General features: G+C 44.1%; 1 protein-coding gene across 1 annotated transcript in view; it reads left to right on the top strand.

Annotated features, from left to right (window-relative positions):
• gdap2 (ganglioside induced differentiation associated protein 2) overlaps window positions 1-12,558 on the top strand; it is a 26,082-nt gene extending 13,524 nt beyond the window's left edge. The window contains exons 9-14 of the mRNA XM_012842303.3: window positions 329-405; window positions 1,444-1,520; window positions 1,665-1,804; window positions 3,878-3,932; window positions 5,828-5,971; window positions 12,099-12,558. Coding sequence (XP_012697757.2) covers window positions 329-405; window positions 1,444-1,520; window positions 1,665-1,804; window positions 3,878-3,932; window positions 5,828-5,971; window positions 12,099-12,140 — 535 coding nt within the window. The 3' untranslated portion in view covers window positions 12,141-12,558. The remainder of the gene's footprint in view (window positions 1-328; window positions 406-1,443; window positions 1,521-1,664; window positions 1,805-3,877; window positions 3,933-5,827; window positions 5,972-12,098) is intronic.
• The last annotated feature ends 799 nt before the right edge of the window (window positions 12,559-13,357 follow it).

The following is a 13,357-nucleotide window of genomic DNA, read 5'->3' as shown; positions in this document are numbered from 1 at the left end:
ACAAAGCTGTTGTGCTGACACGGGTTCTGCTGCGTTTGTATGCATCGCTTAAACGCGTATGATATTGCGGCTTCGTGTCAGTTCTCAGTGTTATTCGGTATTACTCTGCCGAATCTGATCAGGTCCTCTTCATCTGTTATTATGAGTTAATTTGCACTGTCTGTAGTTTGTCATGTACCCTATCCACACAGCAGGACACTTTATACCACGCCAGAGGCATAACAAATATTACATTGTTCATAAATTGGTCTTAAATTGAATGAGGGCTTATTAATTCTTTCTCTCTTTCCTTCCTGTTTTTCTTCTTTCTCTTTCTCTTTCTCTGTAGTTATAACCGCTGGTTGTGCAGGGCGCGAGCGGAGGACCTCTCAGACATAGCAGCACTTAAAGCCTTATACCAGACAGGTTGGTGTTCATTTAAAAAGGCATGCACTTTACTTGGCCTTCATACGGATTCGTGAGAGTTAAATGAAGGTTGGGAGATTTGTATGTTTGTTTTTTTTATGTGTTTTTAATTGTGCATATGTGTATTTTCTGGACATGTATTTTCTACTCAAGGTTTGTAGTTTTTGCGTTTGTTTTTGCATTTCTTGTAGTCAGACTCAGGGAGTTACAAGAAGATTTAGGGATGTGTGTGTGTGTGTGTGTGAGTGAATATGTGTTTTGAGGACAGAGGTTACTGCAGTTTTGTTAGAAACGGTGTTGCAGCTGGCCTGTCTGTTGTCCCCGGCGACTCTCAGAGTGACCCTCTCATTTGTTTGTCCCCTCGCCTGGATGCTAACACCCTCTCCGCTAATAACAACCAGCTCCGGTTTCAACACGCCACACTGCGTTCACACTTCCCAAACACCCCCCAGCAGAGAAGCCTTGCTTCTACTCTAGTTCATCTCTGGGCTCTGGTCTCATACAAGGTCAAACATCAGCAACATGTTTAGCTGTTTTTTGCGAGAGAGCTGGCCCAACAGCTGCCTGACTACCAGGCAAAGTGTTATGTGCATGGTTGGCCAAGAGGGGGCAGACTGTCTCTGGTGTTGATGGCGGCCTGTTGCAAATAAAAGGGTTCCTTGGCAGGATATCACACACCTCTACACATTCCTCTGCGCAAAATCAAATTTCTCTCCTCATGTGGACCAGTTGGGCTGAAGAGGCCTTAATTATCAAAACCAGATTTAGTACCTGCAGGAGTTTAGAGATAATTACTTGGAAACCTGTGTGTTTGAGTGTGTGTGTTTTCTGTCTGAATTTGTGTGTGTGTGTCTGTCTGAATGTCTGACAGAGAGAGAGGCTGTGTAAGTGTGTGCCTATGCTGAGAACTGAGGTCAGTTCTCGTTGAGATTGGATTTACCAGATGAAGGTGCTTTCTACTCTTTTCTCAGAACAACTAGAAAGGACTGCTTCTTTCTCAGTCGTTTTAAGTGTTTGTGTGTGTGTTTGTGTGTGTAGGTGTTGATAAGTGTGGCAGGACCGTGATGGTGATTGTGGGACGGAACATCCCAGTGACCATGATTGACATAGAGAAGGTAACACACACACACACACACACACACACACACACTAACACACACACACACCGCTTTTTAAACCTTGATCACTTAATATGCTCCAGATGTATCAAGTGCATGGTCTTTTTTATTTACTGTGTGTGTGTTGCCCTTCCACATTAGGCCCTGTTATATTTCATCCACGTGCTGGACCACATCACGGTGAAGGAGTACGTGATGGTGTACTTCCACACTCTGACTGGTGAGCACAACCACATGGACTCCGACTTCCTGAAGAAGCTCTACGACATCGTAGACACCAAGTGAGTCACTGACCAAGAGCCTAGTTTTGTTTTGGTGTAGGCGTACATCGTACATCTCTTCTTCAGATGGCAGGAGGTTTGTCAGGAGTCCAGCGTTAAAAGATGAATGGAATAAGACTGTGTTTGAATTAAATATCCCAACTGCGAGATTTAACCAGACAGGACTGACCTCTTATACTGCGAGGAGTTTTTAGGCCCTTGACGAATTGTGTTTCCCTCTTCACATACCTGTGCTAACCCTTTGCGTACTAAAGTGTCCATTGATGCCTTAAAACCACATCCAAGGATCCTTTACTTTCCGCATGGAGGCTGAAATGGAATAACTTTCTACCTGCCTTTGCTTTGGAAAACCTGGAGTTAGTTTTGGCGTCTAGACCTTTAAATCATTGGTGGGTGGGGTGTGCTGGCCTCGACACAGCCAGCCTTCCCCCAGAACATGTTCCCCCTGCCCTCGGTACTCCGGGGCCAAATGTTATTTCTGTTCCAGGGCAAAAACAATAGAAAAACAGTCATGCCACGGTGGTAATCACAAGCGAATGAGCTAACCGCTAGGGCCAACCACGAATGGTGTGATACAGAGGAGCTGGACTCGCGCCCCTGTGCCTCTCAGACATAACGACAAGCTGCTGGCAGCAGGAGACGGGGCTACATCGGGCTCGTGCAGCATGCCCTGTTGGCCCAGGTCCACATTGGCGTTACTAGGGCCACGTTTGATTGTCTGTTGAAAAGTAAAATGGTGTGCAACGAGGTTGACCCGCCTTCGTGTCTTGCCGGTGGGGGTGGGCGAGAAGGAAAAATCTCCTCAGAGTTGAACGTTGTGACCCCAGACGCCCCCTTCGAGTGATGCAGGGCTGGGAACAGCATCTCATAGGGCTCGCATTCTAACAGGGCCAACGATTAGATGAAGAAACTGGGCTCCAGAGAAAGAGGATAAGAAGGGGAGGGGGAAGTCTCAGCGATGGCCCTGGAGACAAAACAAGGGGGCCCGTAAGCCTGTAAGTGTCTGTAAGCCCTGGGATAGGAGTGGAAGGCAGGATGGGACTGGGTCAGGTCAGAGATGTGGGGGTGAGATGTGGTTGAGTGGCCCTAGACTCGAACGACCCCCGGGATCCAAATGAGTTCAGAGGCGCCATGGGGAACGCCTCTTCAAAATGCCTTGATTGGCCATGAAGAATAGCAAGCCCAGGCCTTGTGTCGGGGGCATGTTAAACCTGCATCTCTCAGAGCTGTTTCTGTTGTAGTGTGTCATCCGTGGCCAAGCATGGTAAAAAACGAATGTTTGTAGTTTACATGACTCTGGCCAGCGGCGCTTCTTCATCGACCTCACGTCGCTAGGCAACATCGTAGAAGAACTCTTGTCTTTCCTGTCGCAGGAAGAGCAGGTTGTAAAAAAGATTGTTTGGAAGTATAAACAAGTTTAATCGGTTCTGGTGTCCACGAGAGATTACGATTCTTTAGTCACGGTGCGGTGCACCTGGGTTACATTTATGGCATTGCAAACCGGTGACATGGATTAACTGTGATCTAACTCACCGGAGGGGTGACGTCACACACACACACACACACACACACACACACGTGCCGAAGCTTCACCATACCCGTCGCCAGTCAGTGGTGAGAGCCGGCGAGGTTGAGAGCGCGAACTGGTCACGGCCGGTCATGGGAAAGGGGAGAGCGTTGACGAATGCGTCTCTCGCACGCTGTAAACCCTCCCAAGCTTCTTGGATGGGCCTGGAGGTAATTTCTGCCTCGAGTGTGTGTTTTGGACGAGATCGTGGGCCTTTGGAACGGAGGATTGGCTTTTGGGGATGCGTTTTGGACCCATTTCATGGACATTTAGTCGTGCTTTAAATATGTCTTCTTTTTTGTTTTGTTATTTTTTCTATGATAGCGTTGTTTCCATCTCCCTGTCTAAATTTGATTTGTTTATTGTTTTTGTTAATAAAGCCAATAACATCGTATCCCGCTGAGATGCACTCATGTTTGTGTTGTGAGCTATCAGTTTGTTACATATCTGCCTTAGCACACACACGCTTACCCAGACTGTTCCCAACCCCCCCACTGCTTTTACAGATTCAAGAAGAACCTGAAGGCCTTTTACTTTGTCCACCCCACCTTCCGCTCCAAGGTAAGCTGACAGCTGTCCACCAAGTGTTGTTAGGGGCCGTTACCACGGCTATAGGAGCCTTTGCCTCAGACTGTGTTGTTCCATACAGTCTTGTGTTCCAGTCAATATTGTCTCGTGTGTCGTGTTGTTCTATACAGTCTTGTGTTCCAGTACACAGTGCTTTTTAATCACCGTTTCGCTGTACCCTGCGGTGATCTTTCCTCATCCCCTGAGGAACGGCATCAAGGAAAATAATATTTGACTTCTTCCCTCTTTTAAAGGGTCCCCACTGGTGATTATGCAATGCCTCCTGGTGTAGTGTGTGGAGACCTAATAAAGACAGAAAAAAGGGAGAGAGAAAAACCTTCTATCATTCACTCTGCTCTCATTTACAAGGGTAATATTGGACAAATTAAGCCCCATATTCTCAAAGCGTGAAAAAAATGAATAGTCAAGCAATTAGGTAGCAGATAATGAATCTTCTGAATTTCATTCAGGAAATCCTAGGCCTTCCTTCACCTCACAGGTGTGAGCTGTGCTCCGGACTAGCTGCTAAGTGGTTTTGAATGGGATTTCAGGGTTCACTTGGAAGCTTAAGATTAAAGCGTTTAACAGTGCAGTAGTGCCAGCTTGTAAAAGAAAATATAGTTCCACTCTCTCTAAATAGAGTCCTGATTTGAATGATTTGTTAGCGCAGGCAGAGGAAGCTGGTAAATTGAGTGCAGCTTTGAGTACCGGTCTCTGTAATGTGAAGAAAGAAAGGTCAGCACCACGGAACGGCGCAATCCAGGGACGCTCGTTTGGACCCATTCGTCTGTCTGGAGGCGTCTGAGAGAGTTGCTAGGAAATCCCCACAACACGCCCTGTCCCAACCCCCAAATCAAAGTTTCGAAACTCAAAAGGAACTTTAAAGAACTACTCATAAGAACAAAAAGCCCATTTTTACAGAACTCATAATGATGACTGTAGTATTATTATTATTATTAGTGCTGTCAAACGATTCAAATATTTAATCTCGATTAATCGCATTTATGTCATAGTCAACTCAAAATGAATCGCGATTAATCGCAAATTTGTGTCTATTCTAAATGTCCCTTCAATTATTTATCTTTTCCATCATTTTATTTTTATTTGAATGCCCTTATCAACATGGAAAAGTGGATTGGCTTGCTTTATGCAAATGTTTTATTTTATTGAAAACCAACATTGCCAAACAGGGCGGTACAAAATAAAATTATAATGTGCATATTTCAGGTAAACAAGGACTCAGCCTATAGTGCAGTTAAACCATGGCTTAATATTTTCTTTTTTTCAAGTTTGCTGGGAACATAGCAGTCAGGCCTCTTATTTCAGAAACAATGAACCATAACAGTTAGGCTACCAATAAAAGGTAAGCCTACTACTTATTTGCTTTCAGCCAGTTGCCTTTTGACATTTTCAGACAACAGTGAAGCTCGCTTCTTTTGCACAACACAACTTTTAAAAGTAAACTTTCCATTCAGAAGCTTTTTATGATCCATTTCGCGCTCACCATTCACTCAAACCGTAACGTTAGCCTACTACGCAGTTTGAGAGGCCAAAAAGAACGTTAATAAAAAAAATAAAAAATAAATAAAAACATCGCATTAATCTCGCGATAAAAAAAATTACAGCGTTAAAATGGGTTTGCGTTAACGCCGTTAATAACGCGTTTAACCGACAGCACTTATTATTATTATTATTATTATCATTATTATCACAGGCTTGAGCAAACGCCTTCCTGTTGGTGACCCTCCTACACACTCTTGTGGGCTCTGTGTCCAAAGTTTGTTCTCAATGCTCCACGTCTCTCTTTCCCGTCTTTCTTGCATCTGTAACTTGGGATGTTTTATAAACTCTCTGATAAAGTCTCTTCTCTGTTGTCTCACCTGTAACAGGTGTCCACCTGGTTCTTCACGACCTTCAGTGTGTCAGGCATGAAGGACAAGGTCCACCACATCGACACGCTGCAGCAGCTCTTCACCTGCATTCTGCCTGAGCAGATTGACATCCCGCCATTCGTCCTGGAGTACGACGCCAGGGTGAGTGACCCCTAACCCCTACCAAATAAAATGTCTTCAGATTACAGGTGTTTCAGAACAAGGTTTCTAACGATGCCTAGATCAGGGGTTCGATTCCCAGCGAACCCACATAAGCTGATGAAAATGGTTGTACTGTAAGTCGCTAAATGATTTAATGTATATGTGAACATATCCTCACAATGAAAATCAGAGCTAATTGCCTTCAGGAGAATCGATCTACATCCCTGCCTTGGTTCTAGTTTACGATGCAAAGGCTCGCTCCATGACTTTCAATGAAAAGGCCTTTAGATTATAAACATGTCCTCACAAAGCACTTCAGTGCAATCTGTATCTGGAGGATGAGAGCTTCAGTCTGCGCTGTGTCTGCAGAGTGTTGGAGGATTCTCCCTGAGTGCAGCAAGTCACAGCACAGATGGCCACTCCTTTATTAAGTCAAGCTGGGAGGGCACGTCCATGACTCTCTTGCGTCAGTGGACTACAGAAAGCTGCTGTAGTCTTCAGGGTTTCATCCCATGTTGTACAACACTTCTCTTTGTTTCCGAGGCAGTTAGCATAGAGGCAGTTAGCATAGGTTATGGCTTCAAAAGCTTTTGTGGACACTAGTGATGTTTGTTTGCCTCAATAACACCACTGTCTGTGTCTTGCAATTTCCCAAAGCTCCTTGATCTTATTTCTAACAATATCAGGTGAAGTCCCAATTAGAGTCTGTCGCTAAACCAAAATCAGAGGATCCTGCTTTACAGGGCCAGAGGGCCTGATAAGATAAAGCAAAGCTGCATGTCTGGAAAGCCAGCGGCTCAATGGGGGACGACGTTTGTTTTCTGTTTTTCTTTGGATCAGCTGTTTTTCCTCCTTTTTGTTTTTTCAGCTGGCTCGCTCATGACTTTAAGCTGTCTTTTTTTTTTCTTTTTTTTTTTATAAGCTCTTATAAATCCTGCTGTGCAGAAAGCAACATTAGAGTTAGACCTTAACAAGCATATCCCGTCAGATATATCCCGCCATATATCAGATTTCTCACGGTTTGTTCTGTGTGTTTCACTGTGACATATTTTATTGTACAGGTTTGAAAAGAAGCAGAGAAAAAGCACATGGCCTCTCGCTCTCTCTCTTTCTTTCTTTCTTTCTTTCTTTCTCACTGGGATACTTCAAAGGCGTTTATTGTTGGTAGTAATTTTCTGCGAATTCCCCAGCATCAACATTGCATGCAAGGCAGGACATAATCGACGTGGCAATTTTTCTCAATTTATTTTAATAGCGTTTATATCCCTGCTTGAAATCTGAGTGATTTTCTTTTTTCAGCCCGGCCAGTGGGGGCGTTTTTAAGCCATTTTATTTTTATTTTTTGCCTAAGTTGTTGTACGCCAACCAAGGACAACAACCCAGAGACGCCACTGAAAGAACTTCTAAATTAGGGTTTCAGGGTCTTAAAAAAGACCCAATAAGTGTGGTTCAGACTTAGTCACTCAAGTTCCAGTCATTTAAAAATAGCCCCCAGACACCACCACACTTTCGTTGAGGGAGGCATCGTGTGAAATCAAATAAAAATGAAACATCTTTTCGCGATGGTTGCCAGCTGCAGTGTGCAAGAGTGGTAAATGGTGTTTAATTAATTTCTCAAGAACATAAAACTGTGACCACGGTTAAAACCCCATAACTCTCGTAGACAAGGCAGCATTCTGCAAAAGAAAAATCTATGGCAGAACTACAGGCAAAATATGGATGAATCTTGTCTACGTCAGGATTAATTTAGTCTGAATCGCAGAAATGAATCTAGTTATTTAGCTGTATACCCTGGAGTAACCCACAAAACTAGAACAATAAACAGCATATAAAAATATGAAATCACTTAATTTCAAAGATCCTTCCCAGGTTAATAAAAGAAATTAAACAGTTATGCTCGAAAAAGTTACTCTCAACCAGAGCCATGTCTCACTTCTGTTTTTCTTCTCTGTAACTGTAGTTTGGTTTCTGGAACTGTCTTCCTCTCTTACTGGTGATTGGTCTGGCATGGGACTTGGCCTTCTGAGGTAGATTTGGTAGATTGGCTTTTAAGAGGGACTTCTTCCAAGGCTCGGCTCATAGCCTCGGGCCTCACAATGAACTGAAGTACAGCTGTGTGTGTGTGTGTGTGTGTGTGTGTGTGTGTGTGTGTGTGTGTGTGTGTGTGTGTGTGTGTGTGTGTGTGTGTGTGTGTGTGTGACAATGAGTAAAAGTGATTGCACCAAAGGGCTTATAAGTGGGAGTGTAGTGTTGTACACACAATCAGTCAGCGATTCAGAGCCCAGCACATATCTGCTTTGCCAAGAAAAGGTCATTTCAGGATTCCAGAACCCTGCAGAAGTAAGTTAGATCCCCATGTACAAGACTGTTTGGCCCATATCGGTTCCCTTGTGCGGTTCTAGTCATTTGAATGACACGTCACTGTTCAGATAGACTCTGACGCATGTTCTCATGTTTTATGAAAAAAAATGAGTTTCAGCCAGCCAGACATCCTGAGGTCTGGGCTGTAGTCCCCCCCCCCCCCCTCCCAAATCAGCCTCCAAAGCCAGCTTTCTGAAGACTGCCAGGAGGTCAAAGCAGCACAGAGGAGTTTTGGGCTAAAGCTAGCATGCTAACTACTACCTAAAACCCATGAAAAGCTAGCATGCTAACTACCTAAAACCCATGCCAAAACCCTTGAAAAGCTAGCATGCTAACTCCCTAAAAAGCATGCCAAAACCTTGAAAAAGTTAAAAGCTTGCTTACGCACAAACTGTCATATTTTGTCTTTTGTCAATATAGTTGACAGTGTGGTGCTGTGAAGGCTTTTCTTACATTTTTGTGGGGACTTCTGTCCCAGAACACAGAGCGCATATCCTGCATGGCTGGTGGGAATGATGGGCATGTTAGCATGTCCTTCATGCAGCCATATACCATAACATTTTATGTTGTCAAGATTATCTGATCAACGTGACGAATATTCCCTGTCTGTGAATTCTTATATGATATAAATTGTTACCAGTTTAATGGGCAATATGTAATTTTGTTGGCTGAAAAAAAAATCTTAGTCTAAAGGTACATGATAGCGATCTTCTCAGTACAATCATGCATAAAGCTTTTTGGTTTGTTCCAGTCTTTGTTATTCATTTCTTAAACATTTTATGTCATAGTTTAAAAAAACCTTGTTAAACAAAGAATTCGACATGCATTGTATAAGTGCAATATATTTCTAAGAAAGTATTCCCTAAAAATAAGAGCCTTTATTTTGTCGCTATGCCTTCAAAATCACCTCATTGTCACCATCTTCAAAGCATTTTTCCTAAATTCATATATTGAACCTTTCAGTGCTACTCGGCTGCTGAGCCCTGGCCGTCTCTCTCACTGTACGCCACTCTACTGCTGGGCCAGCACTCTCTCTCTGGGCCCACAGTGAGTGGGGTTGGATTCACAGTGAGTGGGGTTGGATTCACAGTGAGTGGGGTTGGATTCACAGTGAGTGGGGTTGGATTCACAGTGAGTGGGGTTGGATTCACAGTGAGTGGGGTTGGATTCACAGTGAGTGGGGTTGGACTGGGCCCACAGTGAGTGGGGTTGGGTTGAACTGGGCCCACAGTGCGTGGGGTTGGACTCACAGTGAGTGGGGTTGGACTGGGCTCACAGTGAGTGGGGTTGGGTTGTGCCCACAGTGAGTGGGGTTGGGTTGGACTGGGCCCACAGTGAGTGGGGTTGGACTCACCCCAGATGACCTGCACTCTGGCCTGAAAGAGAGAAATACACTCTGTGCTCTTTTAGTGTGTGTGTGTGTGTGTGTGTGTGTGTGTGTGTGTGTGTGTGTGTGTGTGTGTGTGTGTGTGTGTGTGTGTGTGTGTGTGTGTGTGTGTGTGTGTGTTTTTGTATATATGTGTGAGCGAGAAAGCATGACGGAAGAGAAAAGGGAGTGAGGGAGTGATGGGGAGTTGGAGAGCAAGAAGGCAGAGCAGGAGAGATGCTTTTGCTGAATGGGCTACATTTTGGTAAGAGCACATTTGCTCCCCAGATGGAAGTTGACTTTGAAACGGATCGTCGCCGGACCAGAGCCAGAACTGGGAGAGGGCCCGCTGCCATCTTTCCCCCTGCTGGTTTTGGATCTGTTGGATTTAGTGTGAAGTCTAAAAAAAATTAGCCAGTAACAAGCATCACTCTTAGACCTACTGCGCCCAGTTCTGCTATTGACAGGCTTTTAAATGACTTTGAAACGGTGACTGAGAGATCAATAACAAGATGAAGAAGATGCAGAGACGAAGACTCCTCTCTTTGACAGCTGACTATTTTTTTGTCAGCAGCAGATGCGGATTTTGCAACCAGTGTAATCAGTGCCGTGTGTGGGAAGAGGAACAGGTGACGGGGAGATTTTGTCCATCACAGCCAGATGCGACTGCTCGCTTGCCTGTCTCTCTCTCTCTCTACCCCTCTCTCTCTCTACCCCCCCCTCTCTCTCCTCTCTCTTCTCTCTTCTCTCCTCCTAGCTCCTCTCTTCTCTCTCTCTCTCTCTCTCTCTACGCCTCTCTCTCTCTCCTCCCCCCTCTCTCTCTCTCTCCTCTCTCTCTCTCTCTCTCTCTCTCTAGCCCCTCTCTCTCTCTCTCTCTCTACCCCTCCCTCTCTCTCTCCTCCTCTCTCTCTCCTCTCTCTCTTCCTCTCTCTCTCTCTACCCCTCCTCTCTTCTCTCTCTTCTCTCTCCTCTCTCTCTCTCTCTCTTCTCTCTCTCTCTCTCTCTTCTCTCTCTCTGCCTGCTGCTGTGGCTGTCCCCAGATGACTCCAGGGTCTGTCCTCAGTGGAAAAGTACTCACGGCCGTGGCACTGCCTTGACCTGCGAGTTTCCACCACTAAGTGATAAGGTGGTCGCGGTCCTTATTGTGAGTTTAATGTGACCGCTCAAAAGGAGAACTCAGGGATTATCATGGGCTGGTTATGGGTCCGATTTCACTGAAGGGCAATTATTTTCTTTTGTTGTTGTGTGCATCGCACCCCCTTTGACACCACAAAGTGCACTGGTGCTGAGCTTTGTGTTAGCGTTATTGCAATTAGCAATCATAAGGTTCGGGGTGGGGGTGCATAGTTACTACTCATTAGATGGTGGGTTATCCCCTTCTGACATTCTGTACTAGATTTCTGTTGGTTTTAACAAACAGTTTTAGTACAAATTTTATTGTTATTATATTTCACTAAACATACTTTTGGCTAAAGATCAGGCCTTGTAGTCAACTGAAATCATAGCCGTCAGTTACGCTAGGGAAATTTTCCCGCCACTTTTTGCAATCACCAATTTCTGAAATCACTGAAAATAAAATATCACTACAATCAATAAAAAGCTTCTCAAACATCGTGCTTAATTACTGTGGATAGATAATCGAATTGATACTGAAAAATGAACGTTCAGGGAAAGGTTATTCTAAGTGTTACAATCTTAACCCTTTCCGGTCCATGGGGGTGAATTATCAGAGTCAATGGAACAGTGGGTGTTCTATTTACGCACACACCTTCCTGTCCCTGATGTGAAAAACCTGTTTGTACACCGGCGTTTTTCATTTCTAGACCAAAGCTGTCCTAATTAGGTCATGTTTAGTTTGTTTGAATTAGTGGATCATTGACTTCATTTCCTACTTAAGTTAGTCAACATTTTTATTAGTGTGTGTGTGTGTGTGTGTGTGTGTGTGTGTGTGTGTTATTTTCTGCAAACATAATAAACATGCTACCGCAGGCGGTAGGTGTAATCATCATGCCAAGCGCAAATAGCAACTGAACAGTGGGCAAAGGATGAAAGTAAAGACACAAAACAGATTTAATTAATTTTAATTTAAATGATGAACTAGTTATCTACTAGTTCATCATGTCTAGCATACCTCATGCTTCATAACTAAAATACCAGTGGACTTAACTGTGTGAAACATGGATAACTCTCAGTGGACCATAGTGGTTTCATTAGTGGTTTCATTATTTGGGCGACATTCATCACAGTAGCCCAGTGACAGGTAGGACTGTGTAAAATCCCATCTATGTCCCCAGCACTTTTCAAACCAACCTGACGGCCATGACTGAAATGAGTCCTTTCTCAGGGATAGGTGATTTGTGTGTCCACAGACTATAATTTGTATTTCCTCTTCTTGTGCAGGCGAACGGACCTTACCACACCAATCACCCCTCTGGTCTATGAAGCCCCTTGACCCTCACCCCAGTGTCGAGGACCCCACTGGATGCCACAGTGGACGCCTCAATGGACGCCTCAATGTTCTCAGCCTACCTGAGCCAGCCAGGACCTAAAGACTCCTAATATCCTCTCCTGTTGACCACGACACACACCAGCGTGGCCTACGGAGGACACCAGTGGTCCTGGTTTCCATTGAATTGTTGTTGTTGTTATTGATGTCTTTTATTGAGAAGAGCCCTTTGAGGAGGATATGGACTGAGGCCAATCAGCTGGATCTCCGCAGGGGGTTAGGGGGGGGGGGGGGGGTGTGTCACTGCTGTGGGCTGGTGGTCATGAGGAATAAGCACCACTGGTCTATCTTAAACCCTCAGAGTCTGTCCAGATGGAGGTCATGGACATTGTGTGTGTGTGTGTGTGTGTGTGTGTGAGAGAGATAAAGAGTGAGAGAGGGAGTACAATGAGAGAGTGGGGGAGTGTTTCCAGTAATCGAAAAAAATAAAATGATTCACTCACAGGCTTTCGATGGCAGTTAACGTGATATGCCTGTGTGGTCGGAGTAATAGTGCATGGCATTTTCCAAGTAACGTGGGAGGAACTTTTTTGTTTGTTTTATTTTTATTTTTTTTTTGCCACAGTAGTTTGTACACACGTATCCATCCCATGCCCGTCACTCACTCGCCTCACTTTCACCTCATGGCTTTTAAGCAGCACTTCTCCACCACTATATATGGGCGTAGTTTTAATTCCAACACAAATACTGCTTTACCAGTCATTCTGAGGACCTTACAGAAAACCGCTACAGCGGTCAGTTCAAAACTAAGTTCAGGTATACTCTATGCTGGTATGGTTATGTTTAACTAATTCGCACAGTTATGGAGGTAGTATGGAACCTCTATGAAGTTGTTACAGATATGCCTCACTTGACTGTCTTGGGTTGCATTTTTGCTTTGTTTAAATGACAAGTTTTTAATACTGTATGTGAATGAATATTAGTTTTTGTCAAAGATTATATTGTAGATTCATTAGCCATCAAATGACTTTTTACTGCATGCAGACATTTTGCTGTTTTTGTTTTGTATTCATTTCACACAAAGAAAAACTTAAATCACAATTACGGACTGTACATTTTCCACTGTATGTATTATATTAAATCAGTTTAAACTTGAATGTAAGCAAAACATTTTTTTTTTTAAATCAGAGCAAGCATTTAAATTACTTACTCT

Source organism: Clupea harengus, chromosome 2 (genome assembly GCF_900700415.2).
Source record: "Clupea harengus chromosome 2, Ch_v2.0.2, whole genome shotgun sequence".
NCBI classification, from domain to species: Eukaryota; Metazoa; Chordata; class Actinopteri; order Clupeiformes; family Clupeidae; genus Clupea; species Clupea harengus.
Note: the sequence above shows the minus strand (reverse complement) of the source record. Positions and strands in the feature narration are given on the sequence as shown.